Genomic DNA, 26,364 nt, shown 5'->3' on the forward strand with positions numbered 1-26,364 from the left:
CAGAAACTCTTATCGGACTTTTTGTATTCCCCACACTTAACCCAGTGCCTGGCACCTTATAGGTACTCAATAAACACTTGCTGCCTGACCAACTGACAATAACGTGAAAGAAACTTTGTAAGGAATGGAATTCAAATAGTTAGCATTTATAGAGATGGCACCCAAAGGTTTGCAAAGCACTTCATGTATATCATCTCACAAAACCCCTGGGAGGTAGGTGTTACTATTATCTCCATTAGACAGATGAGGAAACTGAGGCAAAGTGATTTGCCCAAGGTCACATGGCCAGTAAGTGTCTGAGTCAGGATTCAAACTGAAGTCTTCCTGATTCCAAGCATTAAAGATTCCAAGTGCTTTCTCCACCATGGTAGGCAGACCGTAGAACAAGGGTTCTGAATGAGAGGTCTAAGAGCTCATTTTTAAAAAAATATTTTGATCACTATACTTCAGTGCTTTTATAAACCTATGTATTTTATTCAATGTATTTAAAAACTTAATGATGAGATGGGTTTAACCAGACTGCTCAAGGTGGGATTCTCATTAGATCCAGGAAGTCCAGGATATACAAAAATGGTTAAGAACCCCTGAGCTAGAAGAATGTAAAATGAGACAGAGTTCTTTGGAAGGTCAAAGGAATGAAATATCATTTTTAACTGGGAGTAATGTGGGGAGATAGCACCCAAGCTGGGTCTTGAACTCTGGGTAGGATTTCAAAAGCAGAGCAAGATGGAGCCTTCCAGGGATGGGGAATGGCACAGAGGATAGATGTTGGATACCCAGCAGGGGCCTTGATCCCTGGTGGGAGGAAGGGGGGAGGGGGAGTGTCACAACGACAGAGGCTGGAACGTCAGAATCATCAGGCAAGTAAACACGTTGGGGGTTAGGTAAATGTAATGGGAAGCTAACGATAACCATACAATAATATTTGACTTCAAAAAAGCAATATTTTATCCGCCTATGTAAGAAACTGCAGAATATTAACTTAAAAAATTATAGCACGATGGCGACTTGTCTCAGGAGCCTTTCTAACTTAATTCCATTGAACAAGATAAGGATGATTTTTCTGTTCTCTAATAGCAACATTTAACATTTACAAAATTCTCTAAAGCTTATTAAACATTTTACACATAATCTTTCATTTGATTTTCATCACAACCCAATGAGTTATTATTTTAAACCCACTTCATAGGTGAGGAAATTGAGGCTCAGACATATAATATCAATTGCCCAGGGTCACACAGCTAGTGAGGATGGAGGCAAGGTCAGCGCCCAACCTCCAAGTCCAGTCCTCTAGTAATTATATCTTGCTGCCTCCTAATATCTGTGGTGAGGACCATTCATTTAGAGGAGCTGATATATATATATATATATATATATATATATATATATATATATATATATATATATATATATATATATATAAGGAGGGAAGCAATATAATACATGATCTGAGGGATGGGAGATGTCCAGCTGGTTGCTGTTTGGTTGTTTCGGTCATGTCTGACTCTTTCGGATTCCATTTGGGGTTTTCTTGGCAGAGATACTGGAGCAGTTTGTCATTTCCTTTTCCAGCTCATTTTACAGATGAGGCAAACAGGGTGTAGTGACTTGCCCAGGGTCACACAGGTAATAAGTATCTGAGGACAGGTTGGAACTCAGGTCTTCCTGACTCCAACTTCCAGCTGCTCTGATATAGAGATGAAAGGGACCTTAAAAATCATCTGACTCAACCCCTGTATTTTACTGAGATATGGGCAAAGTTTGGGTAAACTAGAGACCTTAATGCAGGAAGGTCAAAACTGATTCCATAGTTATTACTGAGACTAGAAAGGAATGGATGGATGTCAAGAAGAGAGCTTTGGAAAAGTTCACTTTATTCAAAAGAAACAGAATATACATTTTTAAAGGCTGTGGAATTGCACAACATAGAAGAAGCTAAAGGGATAGGTACCAGCCCAGGACTTTCTCAGTACAGGGAACCTCAGGCTGAGGAAAGTCCTCTAGCAATGCAGGTCAGAGTGTAGGACAGTTCTCTGGACACCAAGATTTTAAGTGACTTACTCTAGTATACTTAAGAAGTAGGATCTGAACCCAGGACTTTGTGGTCAGCCCCCTAGCCCTCATGCTGTGCCTCTCTTACAGTAAGGCAATTCTTTCTTATAAGAGATGGTTCCTTGGGAGGGAGGGAGGGAGGGAGGAATACAGTGGCAAGCGAAGGTGATATCCAATAGCAATGATTTTTTTTTTTTTTAAAGCTGGGACAGCTAGGTAGCACAGTGACTAGAGCAGTAGGTTTAGAGTCAGGAGTGCAAATCCAGCCTCAGACACTGACTAGCTGTTCAGCCCTGGACAAGTCACATAACCCCAAAGGCTGCCCCTCCTCAAGCTACCACATATATGTGTGTATGTGTATGTGTTTTCATATAGCTTCTTACATACAGTGAAATTCAGCTTCCATTTTAAAATCTATTCTGTTTTGTTGAATAAGGCATACATATGCGTATACACACAGGGAATCTTAATCAAAAGACTTTTGGGAAACTGCATATAATCACGTGGAGAAATCCAGAAATCAGTGAGGAGAAGCATAATTGAAAGTATTTTAGAAAACATCCATGGCAAGCCATGATGGAGCAGTCCTGTAATACCAGCTACTCGGGTGGGTAAGGCTAGTGGCTCACTTCAGTCTGGGAGTTCTGAGCTGCAGTATGGCTAAAGCCAAGCCCTGCTGGGAGAGAGAGGGCCATCAGACTGTCCAAGGATAGGTAAAATGGCCCGCAGGAACAGAGCGGATCAAGGCTTCTCTAACCATCAGAGTAGAATAGAGCCACTGAGTAGCCCCTACATGTCTCCTGCACATGGGAAAAATAGGGAGACTTTGCCTTTAAAAATAAAAGAAAATATCATTGGAAGGGACAGAGAAAGGATATTACGGTGGGAGTATAATACCGTCTACCTAATTAAAGGGAGGAAGTAGGTGTGAATTTCAGGCAATGGTATAGCAGTGATGGGAACTGCCGAGCCAAAAGCTGAGCAAAGGATTAATTCTTAACTTGCCTTAACAATCACTTCCACTTTTAAAAACTGGGGGATGACAAGGGTAACTGTTTATTCTGCAAGAGATTCTACAGCAATAAGAAAGAGCTCATTTCCACATTATAGTCTGATATATACCCTGGATTTAGGGAGGATGGATTATACAGAGGTCAGAGAGAAGATAATGGTCTAAGATCCTCTAGGGGATGTTAACCCAAGAGAGAGGGGATGCTCTCAAAAATGAACCTCTGAAGTCTTATGTAGGTTTTTCCAACGAAGAAAAGAAAGGGGAGACATCAAAAGAGACTGACATGGATGCATAGAGGACTTACCAACCAACAGATTTTTTTAAAGGCATGGATAGAACAGGAAGGCAAAATCCAAAAATGTGGGGAGAATACAAGAGAGACCATGGTACTTTAAGGAGTGTCATGAGGGCTAAAGCTCCAACTAAGCTAGGATCTGTGATAAGTGCAAGGGATAGTGAAAAGTATTTTTTAAAAGCTGCTTAGGAAGGGTAGAGGTAGGGGAAGAATAAAGTTTAAAAAAGAGATAAAATTGACACTCAGGGTAGAAGAGGTGATGACAGTGATGATGGGAAAGAAGTAGAACTATTCACCTCTTATTTTTCTTTCTTTTTCTTTAGTTTTTTGTTTTTGTATCACCTTTCCCCCCAAATAGATCCTTCTCTCCTCCCTTGTCAGAGAGCCATTCCTTGTAACAAAGAATTAAGAAGAGAAAAATAGAAAACCAGTTCAGCAAAACTAACACATCATCTGAGTCTGATAATATATGCAATTCAACTTTTGGCTTACTTTTGCATTCTTTAACAAGGGAAATTATCTTTAGACTGGGAAGGACAGAACAGAAATGATTTCAACTCCCAGTAGAGTGAGGTGCTAGGAAGAGATCACCTAGATGCCAGCAATATGTTCAGGTCACCAAGGAAAGATGAACTGCATTTCTCAGCAGAAAAAAAAATAGCAGATGTAGTCATCACTGTCAGTTAACAAGGATTCATTAGCTACTTATTAAGGGCATGTACCCTGCTAAGACACAAAGAAAGTCAAATACAGTCTCTGCCCTCAAGGAGCTCTCATTTTAATCAGGAGAAAGACTTGCCAATTCTTAGGCACACATAAGCTTACCAACTATTGGCCAGTGATCTCTGATAAATCATGGGAAATGGGAGAGGTGCCCTGAGGCCTGAAAAAAGACAAATGTTCCAATTTTTAGAACAAGAACAAGCCAGAATAGAAGCAGTAAGCTTGACTTTGATTCCTGGCAAAGTGTGGAATATATAATTCAAGAGCTAGTTTTTGAGCATTTAGGAAGGGATGTGGTGGTCATTAAAAGTCAACATGGCTTCATCAAGAACAGATCATGCCAGAATAATCTCATTTTCTTTCTTTTTTCTTTTCAAATTTATTTGTTTATTTGCAATTTTCAACAATCACTTCTATAAGTTTTAAATTTTCTCCCCCTTCCTCCTCGCTCCTTCCCCAAGACAGCATGCAATCTTATACAGACTCTACACATATATTCTTATTAAACACAGTTTCACATTAGTTATGTTGCACAGAAGATTTAAAACAAATGGGAGAAAGCATGAGTTAAACTAAACAAAACCAAACATAACAAAAGAGAAAATAATCTGCTTCATTCTGCATTCTGACTTCATAATTCTTTCTCAGGATGTGGATGGTATTTTGCATTATGAGTCCTTTGGAAATGTTTTAGGTCTTTGTGTTACTGTGGTGAGCTAAGTCAGTCCTTGCACACTGTGGCTGTTACAATGTATAATGTTCTCCTGGTTCTGTTCACTTCACTCAGCATCAGTTCATATAAGTCTATCCAGGTATTTCTGAAGTCTGCCTGTTCGTCACTTCGTGTAGCACAATAGTATTCCCTTACATTCATATACCACAACTTGCTCAGCCATTCCCCTATTGATGGGCATTTCCTCAATTTCCAGTTCTTGGCCACCCCAAAAAGGGATGCTATAAATATTTTTTGTACATGTGGGTTCTTTTTCTATTTTTATGATCTCTTTGTAGTACAACCCTAGAAGCGGTATTGCTGGGTCAAAGGATATGCACATTTTTATAGGCCTTTAGGCATAGTTTCAAACTGTTCTCCAGAATGGCTGAATCACCTTAGAGCTCCACCAACAATGAATTAATGTTCCAACTCTTCTACGTCTTCTCCAACATTTATCATTTTCCTGTTTTGTCATGTTAACCAATCTGATAGGTGTGATGTGGTACCTCAGAATTGTTTTGATTTGCATCTCTCAAATCAATAGTAATGTAGAGCATTTTTTCACATGACGATAGCTTTAATTTCTTCCTTTGAGAACTGCCTGTTCATATCCTTTGACCATTTATCAATTGGGGAGTGACTTGTATTCTTGTAAATTTGACTCAGTTCTCTATATATTTTAGAAATGAGGCCTTTATTACAGATACTAGTTGTAAAAATTCTTTCCCACTTTTCTGCTTCCCTCCTAATCTTGGTTGTATTGGGTTTCTTTGTGCAAAAACTTTTCATTTTAATGTAATCAAAATTATCCATTTTGCATATCAAAATGTTCTCTACCTCTTGTTTGGTCATAAATCCCTCCATTCTCCATAAATCTGACAAATAAACTATTCCTTGCTACCTTAATTTGTTTATAGTATCAACTTTTATACCTCAATTATGTACTCATTTGGACTTTATTTCATTTTCTTTTTTGACAGGATTAGTAGAATGGTTGGCAACGAGTAGGTCAGGGGATTGATACAGGCAGTTTTCCCGGATTTCATCTAAGCATATGACCAAGTCTCTCATGCTGTCCTTGAGAACAAGATGGAGAAATGTGTGTGGGGCAATGCTACAGTTTGGTGGATTCAGAAATGGTTGAATTACCAGACCTGAGGAATAGTCAATAACAGATTGATGTCAACTGGAAGGGAGGGTTTCTAGTGGAATTTCCCAAGGTCCTGTCCTTGGCCCCATTCTATTCAACAATTTTATCAATCACTTGGATAAAGAGATGAATTTTTGACATGCTTATCAAACTTCCAGATGACGCAAAGCTAGAAGATAAGATTATAGAAATAAATGTAAAGACCTACCTTGGGGTTTAAAAAAGTAACTGCACAGGTACAGGCTATGTGAATCTTGAATCAACAAAAATAGTTCAACTAAAAAAGATTTATGGCTTGTAATGGACCACAAGTTCAATAAGTCAAAAGTATACCATGGCAGCAAAAAACAAACAACAACAATAAATAACTCTCTCGCTTGAACTTAATTTACATGAACAGAAGCATAGTATTCAACATAAGGGCGGTGATAGTGCCATTATCCTCTGTCCTGGTCAAATCACATAAGTGTGCCTTCTGTTCAGGGCCCCACATTTCAGTTAGTGGATAGACAAACTTTAACAGATGTAGGGGAAAGTAGGAGCTAGAAACAGTGCCATTTCAGGGTCAATTGAAGGAACTGGGGGTGGTGCATATGGGGAAGAAAAGACTTGGGGGGGAGGATGGGGAACCTGATAGCTCTTCAAATTTTGGAAGGGTCTTCATGAGGATCAATGAAGGAAAGATACTGAGAGGCAGATTTGGAGTTGGTGTAAAGAAACACCTAATGATAAGAGGCATGTTAGAATGGAAAGCCTTAGAGGGGAGATAGATCCATATTTTTAGAGATCTTCAAGTGGAAACAGGATGAAGATTTGTTAATTATGCTGAAGAGAGAACTGCCATTCGGGGATGGGCTGGTTGTGAGATTCTAGAACCTTGGGATCCAGACTGATCACAGGTCAGCCTGTTGGATAATCTGGCCATGAACAGCTGACACAGAGGAACACTAATCATGAGACAGTAGAAAAGCCAGACCCCAGAGTGGTTTTGGTCTACCACAATGTGGCTTACTGGACTCTCCAGCTTTCTCTCCTTTCAGCATGTGAAGCTTTATATTTGTAGCATATGGACCAATTTAGGGACCACCAGCCCGATTTTTTGTTTTAGTGTGTGTGTGTGCAGACATGTGTGTGTTGTTTTGCGCTGGCACTCTTAGAACTGGAGAGAAAATGCTCTCCTTAGCAGTCCTGGCAGCAGCTACTATGTACCTGCTCTAACAGTTTATTATTCTGTCTTCTTAACTGTGGTAACAAAATAACACTTGACTTGCTCCTCTCCTATACACTGATGTATTACTTTGTATTATATTTATCTGGGTAGATCTCACTGCCACCATCATCACTCAATCGACATCCATTATTAAGTGGTAACAATGTAACAGGAATTATATTAGGCCCCCGCACAATATCAAGAAAAAAAATGAAACAGTCCCTGCCTTCAAGAAACTTGTATTCTGCTAGGGGAGACAATGCATGTACAAAATCAATACAGGGTCATTTTGGGAGGGGGAGGGGGAGGAACTAGGACCTAGGGGAGGATCAGGAAAGGTTTCATGTAGGAAGGGACATCTGAATTTTATTTTGAAAGAAAAACTATCCAGCCTAACAGGCAGAGGGGAAGCAGGAATGTATGGGAAACAGTGCATGCAAAGGCAAGCAAAGGGGAGATGAAGTATTGTGTGTGAGAAATAGCAACTGGGGCAATTTGGCTTAATTGGAGAGTTTGTAAGGGGAGGCTGGGAGGGGGGGGGACCACAGAATGTGCTGTAAGATTGGGAATGTAGGTTGGAACTGGCTTATAAAGGGCTTCACATGCCAACAGAAGGGTTTGCATTTGATAGTAGAGGTACATAGGGAGCCAGGGGCGTTTAATGAACAGGGAAGTCATGTGGTCAGGAATAGTACTTTGCAGCTTTGTAAAGGATGAATTAGAGAAGGGAGTGATGGAAGGCAGGAAGGCCAATTAAGAGGCTATTTCAGGTTAGCTAGGTGGTATAATGGATAGACCTTCAGCCCTGGAGTCAAGAGGATCTGAATTTCAAGTCCGCCCTCAGATTAGCTGTGTGACCCTAGGCAAGTCACTTAACCCTGACTGCTTCAAAAAAAAAAAAAGGGCTATTTCTCAGTTTGGTTGAGAAAGAGGGGAAAGGACAATGGCTTGGGGGGATAGTAGGTTCTAGATAATTTTTTTAAAGGACAGGAAAACTTGATCATGTTTGTAGATAACAGGGAAGGAACCAGTAGATAGATAGGAGAGACTGAAGATTAGACAAAAAGGTGGAACAGTGGATAGGCACAGGACATGGAGTCAGGAAGAGCTGTGTTCAAATCCTGCCTCAGACACCTCCTAGCTGTGTGACCCTGGGCAAATCACTTAACCTCTGTCTATCTCATTTTCCTCATCTGTAAAATGGATAAAAGAATAATACTCACCTCTCAGAGTTGTTGTGACTATCAAATGAGATAATATGTAAAATGCTTTGCAAACTTTAAAGTGCTATATAAATGCTATTCAGCTTCTTCTGTGGTAGCAAAGAATTGGAAATCAAGGGGATGCCCATCAGTTGGGGAATGGCTGAACAATTGTGGTATATGATTGTGATGGAATACTACTGTGCTACAAGAAATGACATACAGGATGATTTCAGAATAATCTGTAAAGACATACATGAACTGATGTGGAGTGAAGTGAGCAGAACCAGGAGAACACAGTACACAATAACAGCAACACTACACAATGATCAACTGTGAACGACTTAGCCATTTTCAGCAATGCAATGATCCAAGACAATTTCAAAGGACTCAGGATGAAAAATGCTGTCTACCTCCAGAGAAAGAACTGATGGAGTCTGAATGCAAATTGAAGCATACTATTTTTCATTCTCTTTATTTTTCTTGGGGTTTTTTTGGTCTGTGTTTTCTTTCATAACATGACTAATATGGAAATATATTTCGCATGACCACACATGTATAACCTATATAAAATTGCTTGCTTTTTCAACAAGGGAGGATGGGAGGGAGGAGAGGAGAGAATTTAGAAGCCAAATTTAAATATATATAAAATTCTTTTTACATGCAACTGGAAAAAATTTAAAAAAGTAAATGTTAGCTATTTTTACATCAACAGGGGAGCATACTGATGGAGAAGATGGCAAAATAGAACAAAGGGCCCACGTAGATGTGTTTGCTTTGGCAAAGGGAAGGGTCTCCTCTTTCTCAAAGCTTGAAGTATAGGAGTAGAGAAAGGGGATGACATTGAGAAGTTTTGAGATGAAGAGAAGGGGAAAAAAGAAAGATCATGGTGAATGGCCTTTTTGGTCCTGAGAGGGTAGGGTCAGGGAGTCATGTAGTAAACTTGAGAATGGAAGAGAGAGTTTGGAACAGCCACTGTGGGGAATATGACCGAAAATCAATGAGGGAGGATCCCTACAATGCAATAAAGGCCCAGTTAAGATTAGATGTTTGTTATAGATCCAGTCAGCACACTTGTGTGACGTCCTTTAGCCCTATTCAGTATCACATGAGTGAGAATGGAGGAGGCATATGGTGGGAGTAATCCAGTGTTAGGGTTTGGCCAAGTATGAGAATGGTGGGAGGATAAGAGGATGTGAGAATAAAGAAGGGTGTTACATCGAACTGGTTAATTACTGGATCAAATCTGGGAAGGAAAGAGAGTAAAATTGGAATGGGGATGATGACCTGAAGAAATGCAGAGGGTGGAGGGACTGGAGATCACAAAAGATGAAGATAATAAATTTATGAGGAATAAGGCAGAGATAGGAAGGTAGAAGGTTTGGGTCTAATAAAGGAATTTCAGAATTCTTGATGATAAAGGTGGACCACTTGTTGCTAATGGTGACACCAAGAATGTGACCACCCCCATGTATGACTGTAGTGGAATAATGGTGAAGGTCATAGGAATTGGACAGAATAGGGAACTAGGAGGCCAGGGAATTCAAGGGAATATCATTGTGAATCAGGCAGGGGGTTGGGGGCAGATATTAAGCCTGGCACAGATATTATTTTTTTAAATAATATTTTTCCCAATTACATTAAAAAGGCACTGATATTCTTAAGAAATGAAGGAGAACTAGAATGAAAACAGTAGAGACAGATCTAATCTCAAACCTGTAGCCTCTTTGTTGCAGCAAAATTCAGTGTCTTGCACAGAGTAGGCATATTAAAAATCTATTTTATTGAATTGCCAAATGGAGAGAACTAAAGACAAAGGAGTGGGTCTAGAATGCTTAACTGATAAGGAGGAAAAGACCTTGGAAAACCTGGGCTGTGGAGGTTGCAAGGCTATTCAAGGCTAAGAAGCACTTCGAATCTCTTGGCTCTCCGGACACCAGCTTCCCATGAGTCATTTAGTCTTGTGGACAAGCAGTCCCTGATTGGAATTCTGCCTTATCCTCAGAGCAGCCCAAGAACATAGGATGGTGAATCCCAGCCTTCTTTCAAGAAGATAAGATGGGAGCATTCTCCTAAGCCTGCCAGGCACTCTGAGGCCAGACTACTTAGCCAGATATACCCAGAACGGAAAGGGAGTACTGAGACCCACCCCTGCGTATTGCAGGAATATTCCAAATGTTCTGAATGAGTAGCCACAAGACCTCCAGCGATAGCAAGTGCATCTCCCCTAGAGGCAGCATCTTCCATGTCGGGACAGTTTCACTACTGAGGAAATGCTTTCTTCTTTTGGACCCAAACCCACCTCTCCATAACTTCCACTAGCTAGTTCTCACTCCGTCATCTGGGGCCAAGCAAAACAAGCTTAATCCTTCTTCCCCATGACAGCTTTTCAGATATTTGGAGATAGTTCTCACGCCTCCCCCAGCCTTCTTTTTTTTCTAGACTTCAGACACATACCTGTGTCTGAGACAAGGTGGAAGGTAAAGATATGCATATTTACAGACACTTGAGAGAAAACAAACATTGCAGAAGAATGGAGGAAGAAAATCACAATGCAGAGAAATGAAATTCAACCAAGTGTCCAGTGAGCACTCACTCCAAGGGGAGCCAGCTAGCTCTGCCTGAGCGAAGGGGGTACTTTATAATCTGAAGACTGAACTAGGGAACTAATTATATCCAATAATATCCACTTAATCCAGGTTACAAACAGGAATCAGTTCAGATAAATTTTGGGGTGACAGATCTCTAGAATAAGGATAGAACACTGGGGTGAGTCTCTCCTTAGAATCAAATAGAGAAAATAATCAAGGCTTATCTCAGACCCTTTGAGTCCCTATCAGAAACAGGGCTGGACCAGCTGTAGGTATGGCCAGGGAGCAAGGAGGTTGAAAGGAAGAGATAAGGACAAAAGGATGCAGGGAGGGCAGTTCTGATGCTCAGCGAGACATCAGGTCTTGTCTCTGTGGAGGCACACAATTCATTGGTTAGATTCATTTGCATTATGCAACAATTCCAGTGTATTCCCTCTCCAACTGATTCTGTATATAGTTTGCTTTATATACATTTGTTTGTATCTTGTCTCTCCCATTAAGTTGTAAGCTCTTGAGGACTGTCTTTTGCCTCTTTTTGTATCCCTAATGCTTGGCACAGTGCCTGCTACAAAGTAGGCAATTAATACATGTTTATGAATTGAGTGATTGTTTCCTATTTATCTTGCATGTAGCTGGCTATATATACATCTATCTATCCATCCATCTATCCGTCCATTTATTTATTTGCGTGTTGTCTCTCCTATTTGATTGTAAGTTCCTTGAGGGCAGGGATTATCTTTTGTCTCCTTTTGTATTCTTACCATTTAGCACAGTGTCCAGCACATAGTAGGTGCTTAATAAAGGTTTACTGATTGAACGATTGATTTGGAATCGGAGAACCTGGGTTCAAATCCCAGTGCTCCATTTGCTACCCAGGTGATCTTGGGCAAATGACTTGCCTTTCTAAGCCTCAGTTTCATCAGCTACCAAATAAGGAGATTAGACTCCAAGGTCTTTTGCAGCTCAAAATCTACCATCCTATGTCCAAAACCTTACTAGTTACTTACTATGTGCTAGGTATTGGGGACAGAAGGATGAAAATGAAACAATTCTTGCCTTTAAGGAGCATATACATTACTGGGGAAAATAATATATGCAAAAAATAAGCAAATAGAAAATATTAAAATAATTTGGGGGTTGGATGGAGAGAGCACTCCCAGTGGTGGGGGGACATAAGGAAAAGGCTCACGTAATATGTGGTGCTTGAGCTGAGTCTTAAAATGAGCTGGGGAGTCCAGGAAGTAGAAATGAGGGGATCACGAGGACAAGGAGAGTAGACAAAAAAGTGGATCCTCTCTATGCCCCGGCTCTGCTGCTCTGGAAGGGCTATGGTCCTGCCAAGGGACCATAATTCTGGAACTCAATAGTTCTCTCCCAGTCATGGCTCATCAAGGTTGCAATGTTGTGTGGGTAGGAGAGTGAGAGAGAGAGAGAGAGAGAGAGAGAGAGAGAGAGAGAGAGAGAGAGAGAGAGAGAGAGAGAGAGAGAGAGAGTGTGTGAATGACCTCTGGAAAGAGGCTGCCTATAGCAGGGAGTCAGGGAACGAAGCTTATTGAAATAGCTTCCTTGCTGGGCTTCTGTAACATCATCCTCTCCTGTCTGCCTGCTCCACAGCCCTCTCTGGCCCAGGGACATCTGAAACCCCAGCGCTTTGAAGATCTGTGATTTCACTGGCGCCATGGCGCTCCCCATTACGCTCACTAGCTTGCTGTGCCTCGGGAGAGGGACGCTGTTTATGAATTGCTGTTTGGGGTTTCGGTATTTTTGAGGCTGTGGACAACACTTTAAGGAGCTCTTGGAAAAGAAGTTCCCTCACTTCATGTGGCATCTCAAAGTCTCAGACTTCTAGAATTGCCCAAGTCTAGAATATAAGGAGGTAATACTTAAGAAATAAAGCTCTAATCATTGGGAGGCTTTTCCTTACATTGAGACCAAGATCAACTCTCTAAATATGAAGCCTCTCACTGTCTCTAGGATGTGCTGTAGCTGAAATAAAATCATCTCAAGGCCCACCTTCTAGTGATGAAAATTGGAAACTTAAGAAAGGGGGCAGTGTTATGATGGATTGGGAGGCAAATGTCATGGGTTCAAATCCTAGCTCTTTTCTGGTCACACAAGACCCTGGGTAAGGAACTTCCTCTGTCTAGGTCATCTGTAAAATGAGGGGATGGGACAAGATGACCTCTAGGTTCCTTTCAGCCACAGTCTATGTCCTTCTCTCAAATGAGTAACTTCTTTCAGCTCCTGACCTTACTGTGCATGGTACCACCATCCGCCTGTCCCCAGGGCTCACAACCTCGGACTCTTCTTCCTGTTCCTGTGCTTGCTATCTCCAGGGCGTCACTGATTCTTCTTCCAAGTCTCTTGGCTCCACATCCCCAGGTCAAAGAATGGGGTTGGAAGGAGCCTTAGAGAATCAAATCTTAACCCTCATTTTACAGGTGCGGGGGGGGAGGTGGGGAAAGGAGACAGAGGAGGGGAAGAGAAGGAGGGAGAAAAAGGTGGGGGGGAACACAGAGACACATAGAGAGACAGAGACACAGAGATACCTAAACCTAAGAACTAGGGGGGGAGGGGGAGGAGTAGGAGAGAGGGAGACAGAGAGAGGACAGAGGAGAGAGAGAGAGAGAGAGAGAAGAGAGAAAGAAGAGAGAGGAGAGAGGAGAGAGAGAGAGAGAGAGAGAGAGAGAGAGAGAGAGAGGAGAAAGAAGAGAGAGAGACAGAGACAGAGAGAGAGACAGAGAGAGAGACAGAGAGAGAGAGACAGAGAGAGTGAGAGAGAGAGAGAGAGAGAGAGAGAGAGAGAGAGAGAGAGAGAGAGAGAATCACACAAGGAGAAACGGGCAAAGAACCCGGGTCTCCTTACTCCTAGACCAGTCCTATAGTCCTATAGTACAGCTCACTCATGACTACTTATATTGGAAATGCCTGCCTCATCTCCTGTCTCTCCTACTTGGGTCTATCTTGTACATACAGCAGTTAGAAAAATCTCTCTCAAACACCCCTACTTGCCAACACGCTGTGATTTTCCATCACCTATCAGACCCAATTTAATGCTTCAGCCAGATATTTAAATTCTTCCATCAAGTAGGATCCTTGTGTTTACCTAAACTCATCTCTTTCCGATTGGGTTCAACAATTAGTTCTTACCCTTTCCATGCTGGGTGATGTTGGGTAAGACACTGAAACACCTTGAGGGTCAATTTCCTCCAATATTAAGAAAAGGGGGACAATAATTCTTTTTCTACATGCTTCATGGGACGTCTGTGAGACTCAAATAAAAAGATATGTATAAGACATTGAGGAGCCATAAAATGATATGCAAATGTGTCATCTTGAAGGCATTAGGGCGAAACAGAAGAAGGTTGGACCTGGAATCAAAGGGCCTGAAACTGCACATAGGTTCTGCCACTTTCTACTGATGTGACCTTGGGCAAATCATTTCTCCTCTTTGGACCTCAGTTTCCTAATCTGTTAATAATAGCTATCATTTACTTTGAGGTTTGCAAAGTTTTTTGCAAATAATCTCATTTGATCCTGACAACAACCCTAGGAGCTGGGTACTGTTATTATCTCCACTTTACAGATAAGGAAACTGAGGCAAATTGAGATTAAGTGACTTGCCCAGAGCCACACAGCTAGTAAATGTCTGAGACAGGTTTTGAACTCAAGTCTTCCTGACTAAAATGCCAGGGCTCTGCCCACTGTGCCACCTTGATGTTATTTTCAGTTGTTTTCAGTTGTGTCTGACTCTTTGTGACCTCATTTGGGGTTTTCTTGGCAAGGATACTGGAGTGGTTTGCCATTTCCTTCTCCAGCTCATTTTACAGATGAGAAAACTGAGGCAAACAGGGTGAAGTGACTTGCCCAGGCAGCATTTGAACTCAGGTCTTCCTGACTCCAGGCCTGGAACTCTATCCACTGCACCCGCTAGTGTCCCATCTTGATGCCCTAGGGACAAACCCTGGGGAATTAGACTAATTGACCTCAGAGGTCTCTCAGCTCTAACTCTAGGGATCCTAAGATCTCGACCCAGGTTTGGATTTCAATGGCCTCTTCTGATCTTCCTTAATGCTAATACCCATCCTCCATTGTTTATCTCCAAAGTATCCGGAGCAGGGCTTGTCTGGACACGGGTGTTTGCAGGCCATCTCCCCCATTAGAGCACAAGTTCCTTAAGACAGGAACTTGTCCTGTTTTGGGGTATTTTTGCCTTTCTTTGTAACCCCAGTGCTTAACACAGTACCTGGCACATAGTGGGCATTTAAGAAATGCTTACTGACGGTCTCCTGCCCTAACCCAAGACTAAAATGCACATCAAGTTCAGCCTCATTGTGCCTGAAGCCTGAGAGAGCCCAGGCTATTTCACTGTGGTATTATTTCTCCTATCTTTTCCCTTCTCTTCACTCCCGACAGAATCTGAGGGGGGAAATCACTACAGAGCAGCTGGTCCACCCCATATGTGGCCTGGAATTCCCTCCCATAATCCATCTGCCAAGGGACTATCCAACCCAATCTTTGAAGGCCTCCAGTTAAGAACAACCCCTTCCACTTGGGGCAGTTCTAAACTTTGGGATTGAGACTCAATCTGCCTCTGAGACTTCCACCTAATGCTCCTTGTTTTATCCTTTGGGGCCAAGTAGAACTGTGATCCCCAGTCCAGACTCTGGAGGCCTCTGGCCTGGATTAATCCAACAGCCTTGTGACTATCCTCCTGGCCTCTTCGCTCCCCTTACCTAGCCAGCCTTCCTACATCTGCCAAAATCATCTAAGGTAGGAGTGCTTAACCCTTCCTTGTTCTGCACCACTCTGGATGCCTGGTGGAACCCAAGGACCCCTTCTCATAATAAAGCTTTGAAATTCATAAAATAAAAACACATAGCTTTAAGAGGAAAGCAATTATACTGAAATGCAGTTATCAAAATATTTTTTAAAATAAGTTCATGGACCCCCTGAGATTTCTCCAACAGCCTCTCTTGGGAGTTTGTGGAGCCCAGGTTAACCTCTGACCTAAGACATAGGTTGTACATGACCCTGCTGTACTCATAAATCTTCAGTGACTCCCTATGTCTTCATGGATAAAATACAACCCCCTGAGTTTGGCTCCCTCTGTTTTACCAGCCTTGGTTCACCCTGTTGCCCTTTATACACACTGCTCTAGCCAAATTAGGCTACCCACATCTCTTATCTCTGTATTTTTATATCCACCATTCCCCTGTACTCTCTCCTCATCCTTCTCTTTCAGAATCCTTCTTATCCTTCACCTCAGTCACCTTCTTTTTCCTGAAACCATTCTTGATTGCCCTGCCCTATCCTCCCTGTCACCCCAAAAGTGGTCTTTCCCTCCTCAAATTTTCTAGAGACTCCATCCAAATCTCCCTTTCTGGCTCCAATATTCCCCACCTTATACTTGTACTTCCAGCTTTCTGAGGGCAGAGAAAAGGGGGAAAGGCTGGTGTTCACCTCTGGGCCTGGCACACAGTAGGCACTTAATAAATACATGCTCCCTTCCCTCCTCTCCCATTGCCAAGCACAGGGCCTGGCACACAGGAGGCACTGACTGTTGGCATTTCCCAGCAGTTTCTGTCCTGGCCCCCAAATAAACAACGTATTCTGGGAACCTGAAATCCAAGTCAATTCAGCAAGTTCTGATTATGTGCCTACCATATATACCAGGCACTAACAAGGCTCTGTGCTGGCAAAAGCCAAACTACTCTCTGCCCTAAAGGAGCTACCAGAACTTTAAGTGCTAGAGACAGAAATAATACAATGCAATAAGCATTTATTAAGAGTGGACTACATACAAATCAGGGCAGCTAGGTGGCAGAGAGGATAGAGCACTGGGCTTGGAGTCAGGAAGACTCCTCTTCCTGAGTTCAAATGTGGCCTCAGACAATGACTAGGTGTGTGACCCTGGGCAAGCCATTTAACCTTGTTTGCCTCAGTTTCTCATCTATAAAATGAGCTGGAGAAGGAAATGGCAAACCATTCGAGAATCTTTGCCAAGAAAACCCCAAATGGGGTCACAACTGAAAGATGAGTAAACAACAACACGTACAAGTCACTAGGCTAGGTACTGTGGATACAAAGACAAACTAAAAAACCAGTTCCTACCCACAAGGAGCCTACATTCTATTACAGGGAATTAGCAAGTAAACTGAGAAATATATATGCAATAAACAAACAATGAAAAGGAATAGGAAAGGCTTCCCGCATGAGCTGAGCCTTGAAGGAGGCTAGGGACGTAAGAAGTGGAGATGAGGAGGGAGCGCATTCTAAGCATGGCAGGCAGCCCGTGCAAAAGCTGGTGACGAAGTGCTGAGTTTGGAGAACACACTGATTGTATGAAGGGAAAGAATATACAATAAGCCTGGAAAGCAGGCTGGAGCCAGATTGTGAAAGGTTTGAAAATGTCTATTTGAAGAGTTTGTATTTCATTCTAGCAGCGACAGCCACTGAATGTTTTTGAGTAGAGTAGTGGCGTGATCAGACGTGGGTGAGAGATCATTTTGGCAACTATGTGGAGGAATGGTTCGAGAGGGGAGAGACTAAAAACTGGGAGTCCAAGGAGGAGGCTATTGCAAGAGTTCAGGTGAGAAGCAATTAGGCCTGATCTAGGGTGGTGGCCTGTGTGAGTGGAGACCAGAAGGAACAACAGTCTGTCATCTGCCAATTAGGGCCCTGGCTTTCATACCAGTCAGCTTCCTTTCCCACCTCCATGCCCTCCTACTCTCCGTATGTGAATGTCAGCACAGGAACTCTGCCTTCATTCCTCCCTGCCCCCACCAAAGGCACATCGGAAGCACCTGGCATGAAATCTGCCTTCAGTCTCTGTTTGTCTCCTCAGCAAGAGCCAGGCACTGCCCAACAAGATCTGGGGGTGTGTTTGGGGACTCCCTCCGGCTTCTGACACTCTGTCTTCAGGCAGGAGGCAAAGTGGCAGCTTTGGTCCTTTGAGAGCAGGAGTGGGTGGTAAGTACCCATTACTATCCACCACTCCTAGGCTGGAGATCAAGGGCTCACTAGGTGTATAAACCTCTGTCTGGCCACAGTGACCTCAGGGAACTCACCAGTCATCTCCTCTCTGTCACAAAGGGAGAAAACCAAATAACACAAGATGCCAGAACCAAAGGGAACCTCAGAAAGTATCTGGTCCAAAATGTCCAAATCCTTTGGTCCAGAGATCTCACTGCTAAGGGGATGCTTGAAGAGTGTCAATGATGAGAAGAAAGGTTCTGTAGAAACCAAAATATTTATAGCAGCCCTTTTTGTAGGAGCAAAGAATGGGAAACAAGGCCAACTGTTGTCAAATGGGGACTGGTGAGACTGTAATATGTGAATGAAACATTACTCTACCATAAGATGCAATAAATATGAGAGTATAGAGAAACTTTGGAAGATTTATAGGAACTGATGGAAAGTGAAGTCAACAGAGCCAGGAAACACACACACACACACACACACACACACACACACACACACATCCAATGACATAAATGGGAAGAAAAACAAACAATCTAAACTAAATTCTGTGAAATCACAGTAACCAATCTTGACTCCAAAGAAAAGTTAGGCACCTCTCCTGCTCCTCTGCAGAGGAAGAAGCCTATGAAGATAAAACATACTACACATAATGTCAGGCTCTGTTGATGGGTTACTTCCAGTTTTGAACTCCCCCCCTCACTCTTTTTTATTCTGTATTATAAGGGAAGGCTCTCTGAGAGGGAAGAGAACCAGTAATGTAAAAACAAAAGAGCAATACATTTTTCATGAAAGAAAGCATTTAGTCCAGCCCCTTCATTTTGCAAGTGAAGAAACAGAGGTCCAGTGAAAAGTCAATGGTCCAACCTCACACTGCAAATTAGTAGCACAACTGGTATATTATCTCTTGATACAATGTATCATGTTGCCACTCGTTCTGCTCTGTCATCCTCCACCAATGATGGTGATGATGGTGGTGGTGGTGGTGGTGTGCTGCTGCTGCTGCTGCTGCTGCTGCTATTAACTAGCATTTATACAATGCCTTTAAGTTTTTAACCTGCTTTCACCAAAGACTTCATTTTGTTCTCACTACCACTCTGGGAGGTAGGTGTTATTATTATTCTCATTTCACAGATAAGGAAACTGAGGCAGACAGAGATTAACTGACTTCCCCAGGGCCACACAGCTAGTGAGTGTCTGAAGTCACATTTGAACTCATGTCTTGCTGCATGTGGCCCCTGTTCTCTATACATTGTGCCATCCAGCTGCTCCTGGATCATTCCAAGGGCCTCAGGTTCTGAATATGGGATTCTACCAGGTTGGGGACAAAAGGACACAGTCCTGTTTCCTGGCTCAGAATTTCCACCCTCAGAAATGCTGTGTAAATCTAGTCACTGTAGCTGGACAAGGTCCTGAGCAGGGTCAGTGGAAATGAAGAAGGGTGGGGTGGAATTGGGAAATCACTTTTTGAGGTCAGGTTAGAATTAAACAGATCGTGACTGCGCATGAAGAATTCAGAGAAGAATGGGCAGAAGGGCAGGAGCCAATGAAGAATGAAAGAAGCTGAAGGGAAACCACATCCACAATGGCTGCAATAATATGGAAACAAACAACAAATCCCACAAAACTCAATACTGAATAATGACAAAGAAGGTGGAGGAAGGGAATACATACTTGTTCATCAAATCCAGAGGCTTTCACAGTTGGAAAGGTTACTAAACTGGTCAGTCACAAGCCCACTTGGGGCTAGGTACCATGCCAAGTGCTGGGGGTACAGACAGCATGTTTCCTGTCCTCAGTGAGCTCTCAGCCAAAGGAAAGACCAGCTAGATCCAGAGGGGATGGGTGGTGCTCACTTTGGGGGGCACTGGGCAAGGCCTCCTTTAGAAGGGGTGTCTGATCTGAGTCTCAGGGCAAGCCGGGGCAGCTAGGTGGTGCAGTAGATAGAACACCAGTGCAGAAGTCAGGAGGATTCGAGTTCATATCTCACCTCAGACACTTGACACTCACTAGCTGCGTGACCTTGGGCAAGTCACTTAACCCCAGTTGCCTCATCCTGGGTCATCTCCAGTCATCCTGATGAATATCTGGTCCTGGGTTCAGATGGATCTGGAGGAGAAGTGAGGCTGGTGACCTGCACAGCCCTCCCTCACTCAAAACAAAGTCAAGTACAAGTCATGTCATCACTTCTCTGATGGCATGGTCTTCTTCAGCAACGAAGGACGAACACACACACTAAAGTTTGTCTAGTTCAATCTCCCATGTGAGGTTGGATCTTCTCTATGGCATCTCTGAAGGATGGACATGTAGACTTTGCTTGACTCCTTCCAGTGATGAGGGTCTCACTACCTCATGAAACCACTTACTCCATGGTTGGACACCTCTGATTACTGGCAGATTCTTCCTCAAATCCACCACCCTATACCACTTCTGGTGACTCTTAGTTCTACATGATGGGGCCAGGGAATAATTTCAGTCTCCCTTTCACCTTACAGCTCTTCAGCTATTTGAGGCCAACAATCAGGTTCCTTTCACACCCCTCCCTTTCCCCCCAAATCTTCTCTTCTTCATCCTCAGTTCCTTTAATGTATCTTCATGTGATGTGGAGTCCAGATCCTTCACCTCCCTCTGGATGCTTTTGTTATTGTTAATATCCTTTCTAATATGGCAGCCTTGACTGAGAGGCAACATGATATAGTGAGTGCATAGCTAAGCTCGAAGTTAGGAAGATGGATTCAAATCCTGTCTCAGACACTTATGTGACATACTTAACCTCTCTGTGCCTCAGTTTCCTCCTGTGTAAAATTGATGTCCTCTAATTTGTGGTCCCATGAAGACCATATGGGGGACTGAAAATTCCCTGATGTCAAGGACCTACTTTTCCTGTGTGGATATATTTGTAACCCAGTGTCTGAGAAGCAATGTGGAGAGAGAGCTAGCCTTGGAGTAGAGATTCTGGGTTCAGATTCTACCTCTGATACATATCGGCCTTGGGACTCTGGGAATATCACTCAGTCTTTCAAATTACAACCTCCTTACAAGCGACTATTTCATTTTTGCCTTTCTATCTTCCCCAGCACCTAACATGACATCCCTTTGCACATTACAAGCCCTTAATAAATGTTTATTCATTATCTCCAGGCAACTCTCTAAAACAACAGGTTCCAGATAGGTCTCTGATCTATATCTTCAGAGGGAGTTCTTTGCACAGATGAAATCCCAGATCCAGATAAATTCTAGAACCGAACACAATGCCTTGTCCCTCACTGTTGGGCTTGGATTGGCATACTCCAAATGTAGCCTGATTGGACAGTGGGATGATAAAGGCAAAGGATAATGTTTCGGGCACATCCTGAACCTCTGACATTGACGTCAGGGAAATCTATCATGTCCTCATTTGAGAGAAACCCAATTGGTCTAGAAAGCCCAAAGGGCTCACCTGATGGGGGCACATCAGGTATTCTTGAACACGAATGAGAAGATGTCCTCTCCCTTTTGCATTGTTGCCCTGATCCACCAAGAAAACCAAACTGAGATCACGCCACAGCCTCTTGTGTTAGGATGTACTTCCCCAATTGGCTGCATGTCATCACTGAATTCTCGGGTAAGCTGATCTGGAAGTAAATGTTCCAAGAGACATGCCAATGGTAAGGCTAGCTCCTTGCCCTCAGCCTACATCAGGTAGCAGGACTCTGAAAGGCTGGGCTAAGCCAGTTCACATGTTGCTTTAAGGTCTACAGGGTACCTTCCTTTCCACCACCCTGGGAAGTGGATACTCCCATACTCCAATGTTTTATCAGACCTGGGATCTCATGGATGTAGGTAGTCCCTTCAACAGTACGGACTGCAGTATGCCTATGCTTGCCCATTCAGTGTGACTTTTGTCCATGCTTTCCCATAACTGCACTCCAAGGGGTCCATCCAACTTGCTGGGGGAATCATACCTTTCATTCCCTCTATATTCCAAGTATCCCGATGGGCATGCAGGCTTGTGACTTCTCATTCTCCTCATGTGACTGGACCATCTCTTCTGATATAGGTAGTACAAGTAAAAGCTGAAAAAATCGAGGCTCAGAGAAGGTAAAGTTACTTGTCTAGGGTTACACCATTAGTGTTTTGAAGGAATCTAGGTTTTCTGACTCCCAGGCCTGTACATTTGAGGTTTCAGTTTCTCTTTTTGTAAACTGAGGGGGTTGGACTGGGGTAGTTCTTGACTCTTTTTAGTGTCATGACTTCCCCCTCCCATCACACACATAATTGTCAGTCTGGGGAAGCCTATGGGTTTCTTCTTCTTTTTTTCCTTCTTCCCTTTCTCCTTCTTTTTAGGTAACTGGAGTTATATGACTTGCCCAGGGTCACATGGCTAGTAAGTGTCAAGTATCTGAGTTCAGATATTAACTCAGGTCTGTCTGATTCCTTCTTAAAATAATGTTTTTAAGTGCATAAAATAAAATACATAGGATTATAATAAAAACCAGTTATGTTGAAATAATTAACAACATTTTTTTTAAAGTTCACTGGCTCTGGGTTGAGAACCCTCAGACTGGATGGCCTCAGGGGTCCTGCCCCCTCTAAATCTGTGATGTTACTGCTTCCCCCTCACCCTCACCCCATGCCTGGTTCAGGGGCTTCTGCTTGCTATTGTACAGAACATTTCCCAGATACTTCTAAAAGGGAGTCCAGAAGAGCAGCTGCTGACTGGGGAGGGAGGGAAAGAGAGAGGAGAGAGGAAGGAGGAGCTAGTGGGAGTGAGGCTCAACTCCGGCCTCCTGCCCAGGGAAGGGATCAGTTTTACTTCCTAACAATAAACCAGTTCTTCTCATAAATAGCTAATGTGTGCAGGATGTGGCTTTTTGGTCTCCACCCCAGTCAGGAACAAGTGGCAGGTGAGGGAGATGTGCCGACGCCTCACATCCATCACACTTTTATCGGCCTTGGGCGAGGGAGATGTTTCTCCCACCATCTCTTGGCCAAGCCTGGTGTTTTGGAGGCGCCAGGCAAGAGAGGGAGGGCAGGGAGGCATTATATGGAGAAGAAAGGGCCAATTGGGGTGTTGGGCAGGCTGGGAAGGTGAGCTCTCAGAGGGCTGAGGTAGTCTGCAGGTACAGCACCCAGAGGCCCAGAGCAGTTCCAGTTCTCTCCCAAAGCCCAAGGAAGGCAGGGATGCCATTTGCCCAGATCCCACCCCTCCCATCACAGGATGGGGCACAGATCACTTTATGCTAGCGTTTCTTCCAATTCATTTAGCTACATGAGACTTTGTGGGTTCTGTCAATACATTTAGTCCATGGGGTGTGGACTATGGGATAAAGGAGGAAGTGGTCATGGAAGTATTTATGAAGGGCCTGCTATGTCCTTCTTAATGGGTGAGGAAGGGGCTGGGGGAGGGAGAGAATTTGCTACTGAAAATAAAATCAAATTGATTTTTTTAAGGTGTCTACTGCCAGGCACTATGCAAAGATGGAAAATGATTGCATATTCATACTTTTTGATGCGTAATTTTATACCTAATATTTTGAGAGAAGCAGAATAATATATAGTCTTGGGCTTGAAGCAGAGAAGGTCTGGGTTCAAATCCCATCAATGATACTTCCCAGTGGTGTGAACACGGACAAGGCTCTGAATTTTCCTGCACCTCAGTTTCCTCATCTGCAAATGGGGAGAATAAGACCTAGAGTATTTACCTCAAAGGGTGGCTGTGAAGTTCAAAGGAGATAATGGGATATAAAGTCTTTTGGAGATGTTAAGTAATGTGGACAAAAATTGTTAACATGATATTTATAGGCACTTTAAGGTTTGCAAAATGCATTACATCCAATGTTACATGGATTCTAAGTAAAACACTATCCACTGCATCACACTGTTTCTCTAAGTGTCAACTGTTAACTATTTTTGAGTGAAAAATATTGTCAATATGGACGCATTACTTTTAGATAATGACTCACAATCCCAGGAAAGGGAAAGAAATGGAAACTCTGAAAGCAAGACCTTGCCCAGGGTCAGTTAGCATTAGGTGGGACAGTAGAGGGACCGCTGGACTGGCAACCAGGGTCTAGGCTGGGCACTGTCACAAAGGAACTGTGTAATTTTAGGCAAGCTCCTTTACTGCTCTGAACATCAGTTTCTTTATCGGTAAGATGGGTAGGTTGGAATGACTGACCTCTCAAGTCTCTTTCAATGTTAGCGTTCTATGAATGTAGGGCTTATGCCCCACTGAGCACAGATGGGGCTTTATTCTCTCTTGTTACAGGACTCTGCAGTTGGTAAGGATGGAACACTGGGGGCATGGGTCGGTGCCATCCTTGATGAGGACCAAGAGTGTGAGCTCCAAAGATGGCATATGTTTTCAAGCCTGATCCCTCAGCCCTTTTATGGGAAGCCAGCCTGGTGACATCCTCTGACAGACAGCTTTGACTCAGGCAGAAGAAAGGAACAGAGGAAAGGGGGTCATGTCAGAGAAGCCTGGGTCACTACCATGCCCCTGAGCAAGAGACTGCGGTATGTTCAGGTCCATTGCCAAATTCAGTAGGGTAGGAAGGCTAGCTCCTGCCACCCTACTAGAGGCTAAGGTGCAGGTGCCAGACTGGGGGAGGGTAAGAGACTCAGATGGAAGATAGTCTGGTGTAAAGTGCAAAGGGCTCTGGGGTCAGGGTCAGAGGAGAGCCCAGTATGGATGCCAGATGGGGGTGCGATGATGGCTGAAGGAAGGGCAAAAGGCCCATCTCAGAAAGAAGAAAATCTGGTGTGAGTGGAAAGGACCCTGGATTTGGGGTCACAGGATCTGGGATTGAATCTCTGGCAGTTCTGTTCCTTAAAACCTCAAGTGATTTTGACCAAGTTGACCAAGTCACTTACCCTCTCTTGGCCTCAGGCTTTCCATCTATACAATGAGGTGGGGGACACTTAGGGATGTGTGTACTGGCCTAAATGATTGTCAAAATCCCTTCTAACTAACTCCTATTATCCCAGTTGCAGCCTCTATGTTCCTGTCCATCAACATCCCAGTCCACTCCTGCCGCTCTCCCTCCCTCCCCCAGTTACCCAGTCCACTACTAACTACTATGTAAGTAAGTAGTAATCTCGGGCAAATCCCTTCTGCATCCCTCAGTTTCCCCATCTGTAAAACGAGGGGGCCCCTTTTCACTCTAAATTCGCGGACTCAGCACTTCTTCCTCCGCCAACCGGTGACCTTGGGTACGTCCCTCGCTCCACTCTGAGCCTCAGTTTCCCCATGTGTAAAAGGAAGGGGCTAGCCTGTACGGCCTCCTCCTCCCCACCCCGTGCAGGTTTCCCCCCAGCCCTGAGCCCCGGGGGCACCCCCTGGAGCCAGCCCCCTCCCCGGCGCACCTGCAGCTCGTCGAAGGCGTCGTCGATGCCCGTGACCTGGTGCTGCTCGTGCAGGGCAGGCTCGTCGCAGAAGAAGCAGACGAGCGCGCGGTCGGTAAGGCAGAAGAGCTTCACCTTCTCGTGGGCCTGGCAGGGCAGCGCGGCGCGCCGGGCGCTCAGGATGGCGTCCAGCGGAAAGGCGCTGTAGCGCTCCACGATGTTGGCCAGCTTGAGGCTGGGCGCCAGCGCCGGCTCGGCGAACGTGCGCCGGCACTCGGGGCAGTCGCGGGCGCCCTGGGCCTCCTGCCGCACCCAGTGCTCGGTGATGCAGCGGCGGCAGAAGTAGTGCTCGCAGCCCAGGCTCACCGGGTCCTGGTAGATGCTCAGGCAGATGGAGCACAGCAGCTCGTCCTTCAGGCTGCACGCCATGGCTGCAGTGTGCCCGGGATGCTGGCCGCCCCCCGCCCCGGCAGGGCCGGCGAGGGGCACCCACCAAATCGGGGAAGGGACGGTGAGGGGGCGCGGGAGGAGGGGGAGCGCCCAGGTGCAGCCTGCTGCCACCAGCCCCGGGCTCCTGCCCCACCGGCTGGCTCAGCGTCCCCGGCCCCGGCTCCCTCCGGCTGCGCTCAGGACCCAGGGGAGCAGCCCAACCCGGAACAGGCGGCGCTGGGGGAGCGGAGACGGCGGCGGCCGGCTGGTCCGTCCCGGGCGGAGCCTGGAGAGCCGAGCTCCGCCCCGACGGAGGAGGGACGAGCCGAAGCAGCTGCTCCAAGCCCCAGCCAGCCAGACGTAGGCTTCTTCCATTCATAGGCTCAGCGTAGCCTTGGAGGGACCTTAGGGAGCATTTTACAGCCGGGGGATCTAAGGGCTGGAGAGGGGGAGGAACTTCCCCAAGGCCACAAGGTTACGTTAGTCGCAGAAGCATGATTCGAACCAGGGACTGCTGGTTCGCGTGCCCTTCCTGCCAGTTTCCTTTCATCGAGCTGATTCAAATGCAGTCTTTTGAGGGAGATGTTTGGCCTCTTGCCCCTTACCCAGATATTCTTAACACAGAGCGCCCCCTGTTCTAAAAGGCTGTAGGATTTGGTGGGTTGATTAGGGATCATT

The 26,364-nt window shown here is 44.4% G+C and overlaps 1 protein-coding gene across 1 annotated transcript in view; it reads right to left on the bottom strand.

Moving 5' to 3' along the window:
• Positions 1-25,787, bottom strand: part of TRIM62 (tripartite motif containing 62) — a 58,557-nt gene extending 32,770 nt beyond the window's left edge. The window contains exon 1 of the mRNA XM_072609678.1: positions 25,279-25,787. Within this exon, the coding sequence (XP_072465779.1) occupies positions 25,279-25,686 (408 nt within the window). The 5' untranslated portion in view covers positions 25,687-25,787. The remainder of the gene's footprint in view (positions 1-25,278) is intronic.
• Positions 25,788-26,364: the final 577 nt, after the last annotated feature.

The sequence above is a fragment of the Notamacropus eugenii genome, chromosome 5, assembly GCF_028372415.1.
Source record: "Notamacropus eugenii isolate mMacEug1 chromosome 5, mMacEug1.pri_v2, whole genome shotgun sequence".
Lineage (NCBI taxonomy): Eukaryota > Metazoa > Chordata > Mammalia > Diprotodontia > Macropodidae > Notamacropus > Notamacropus eugenii.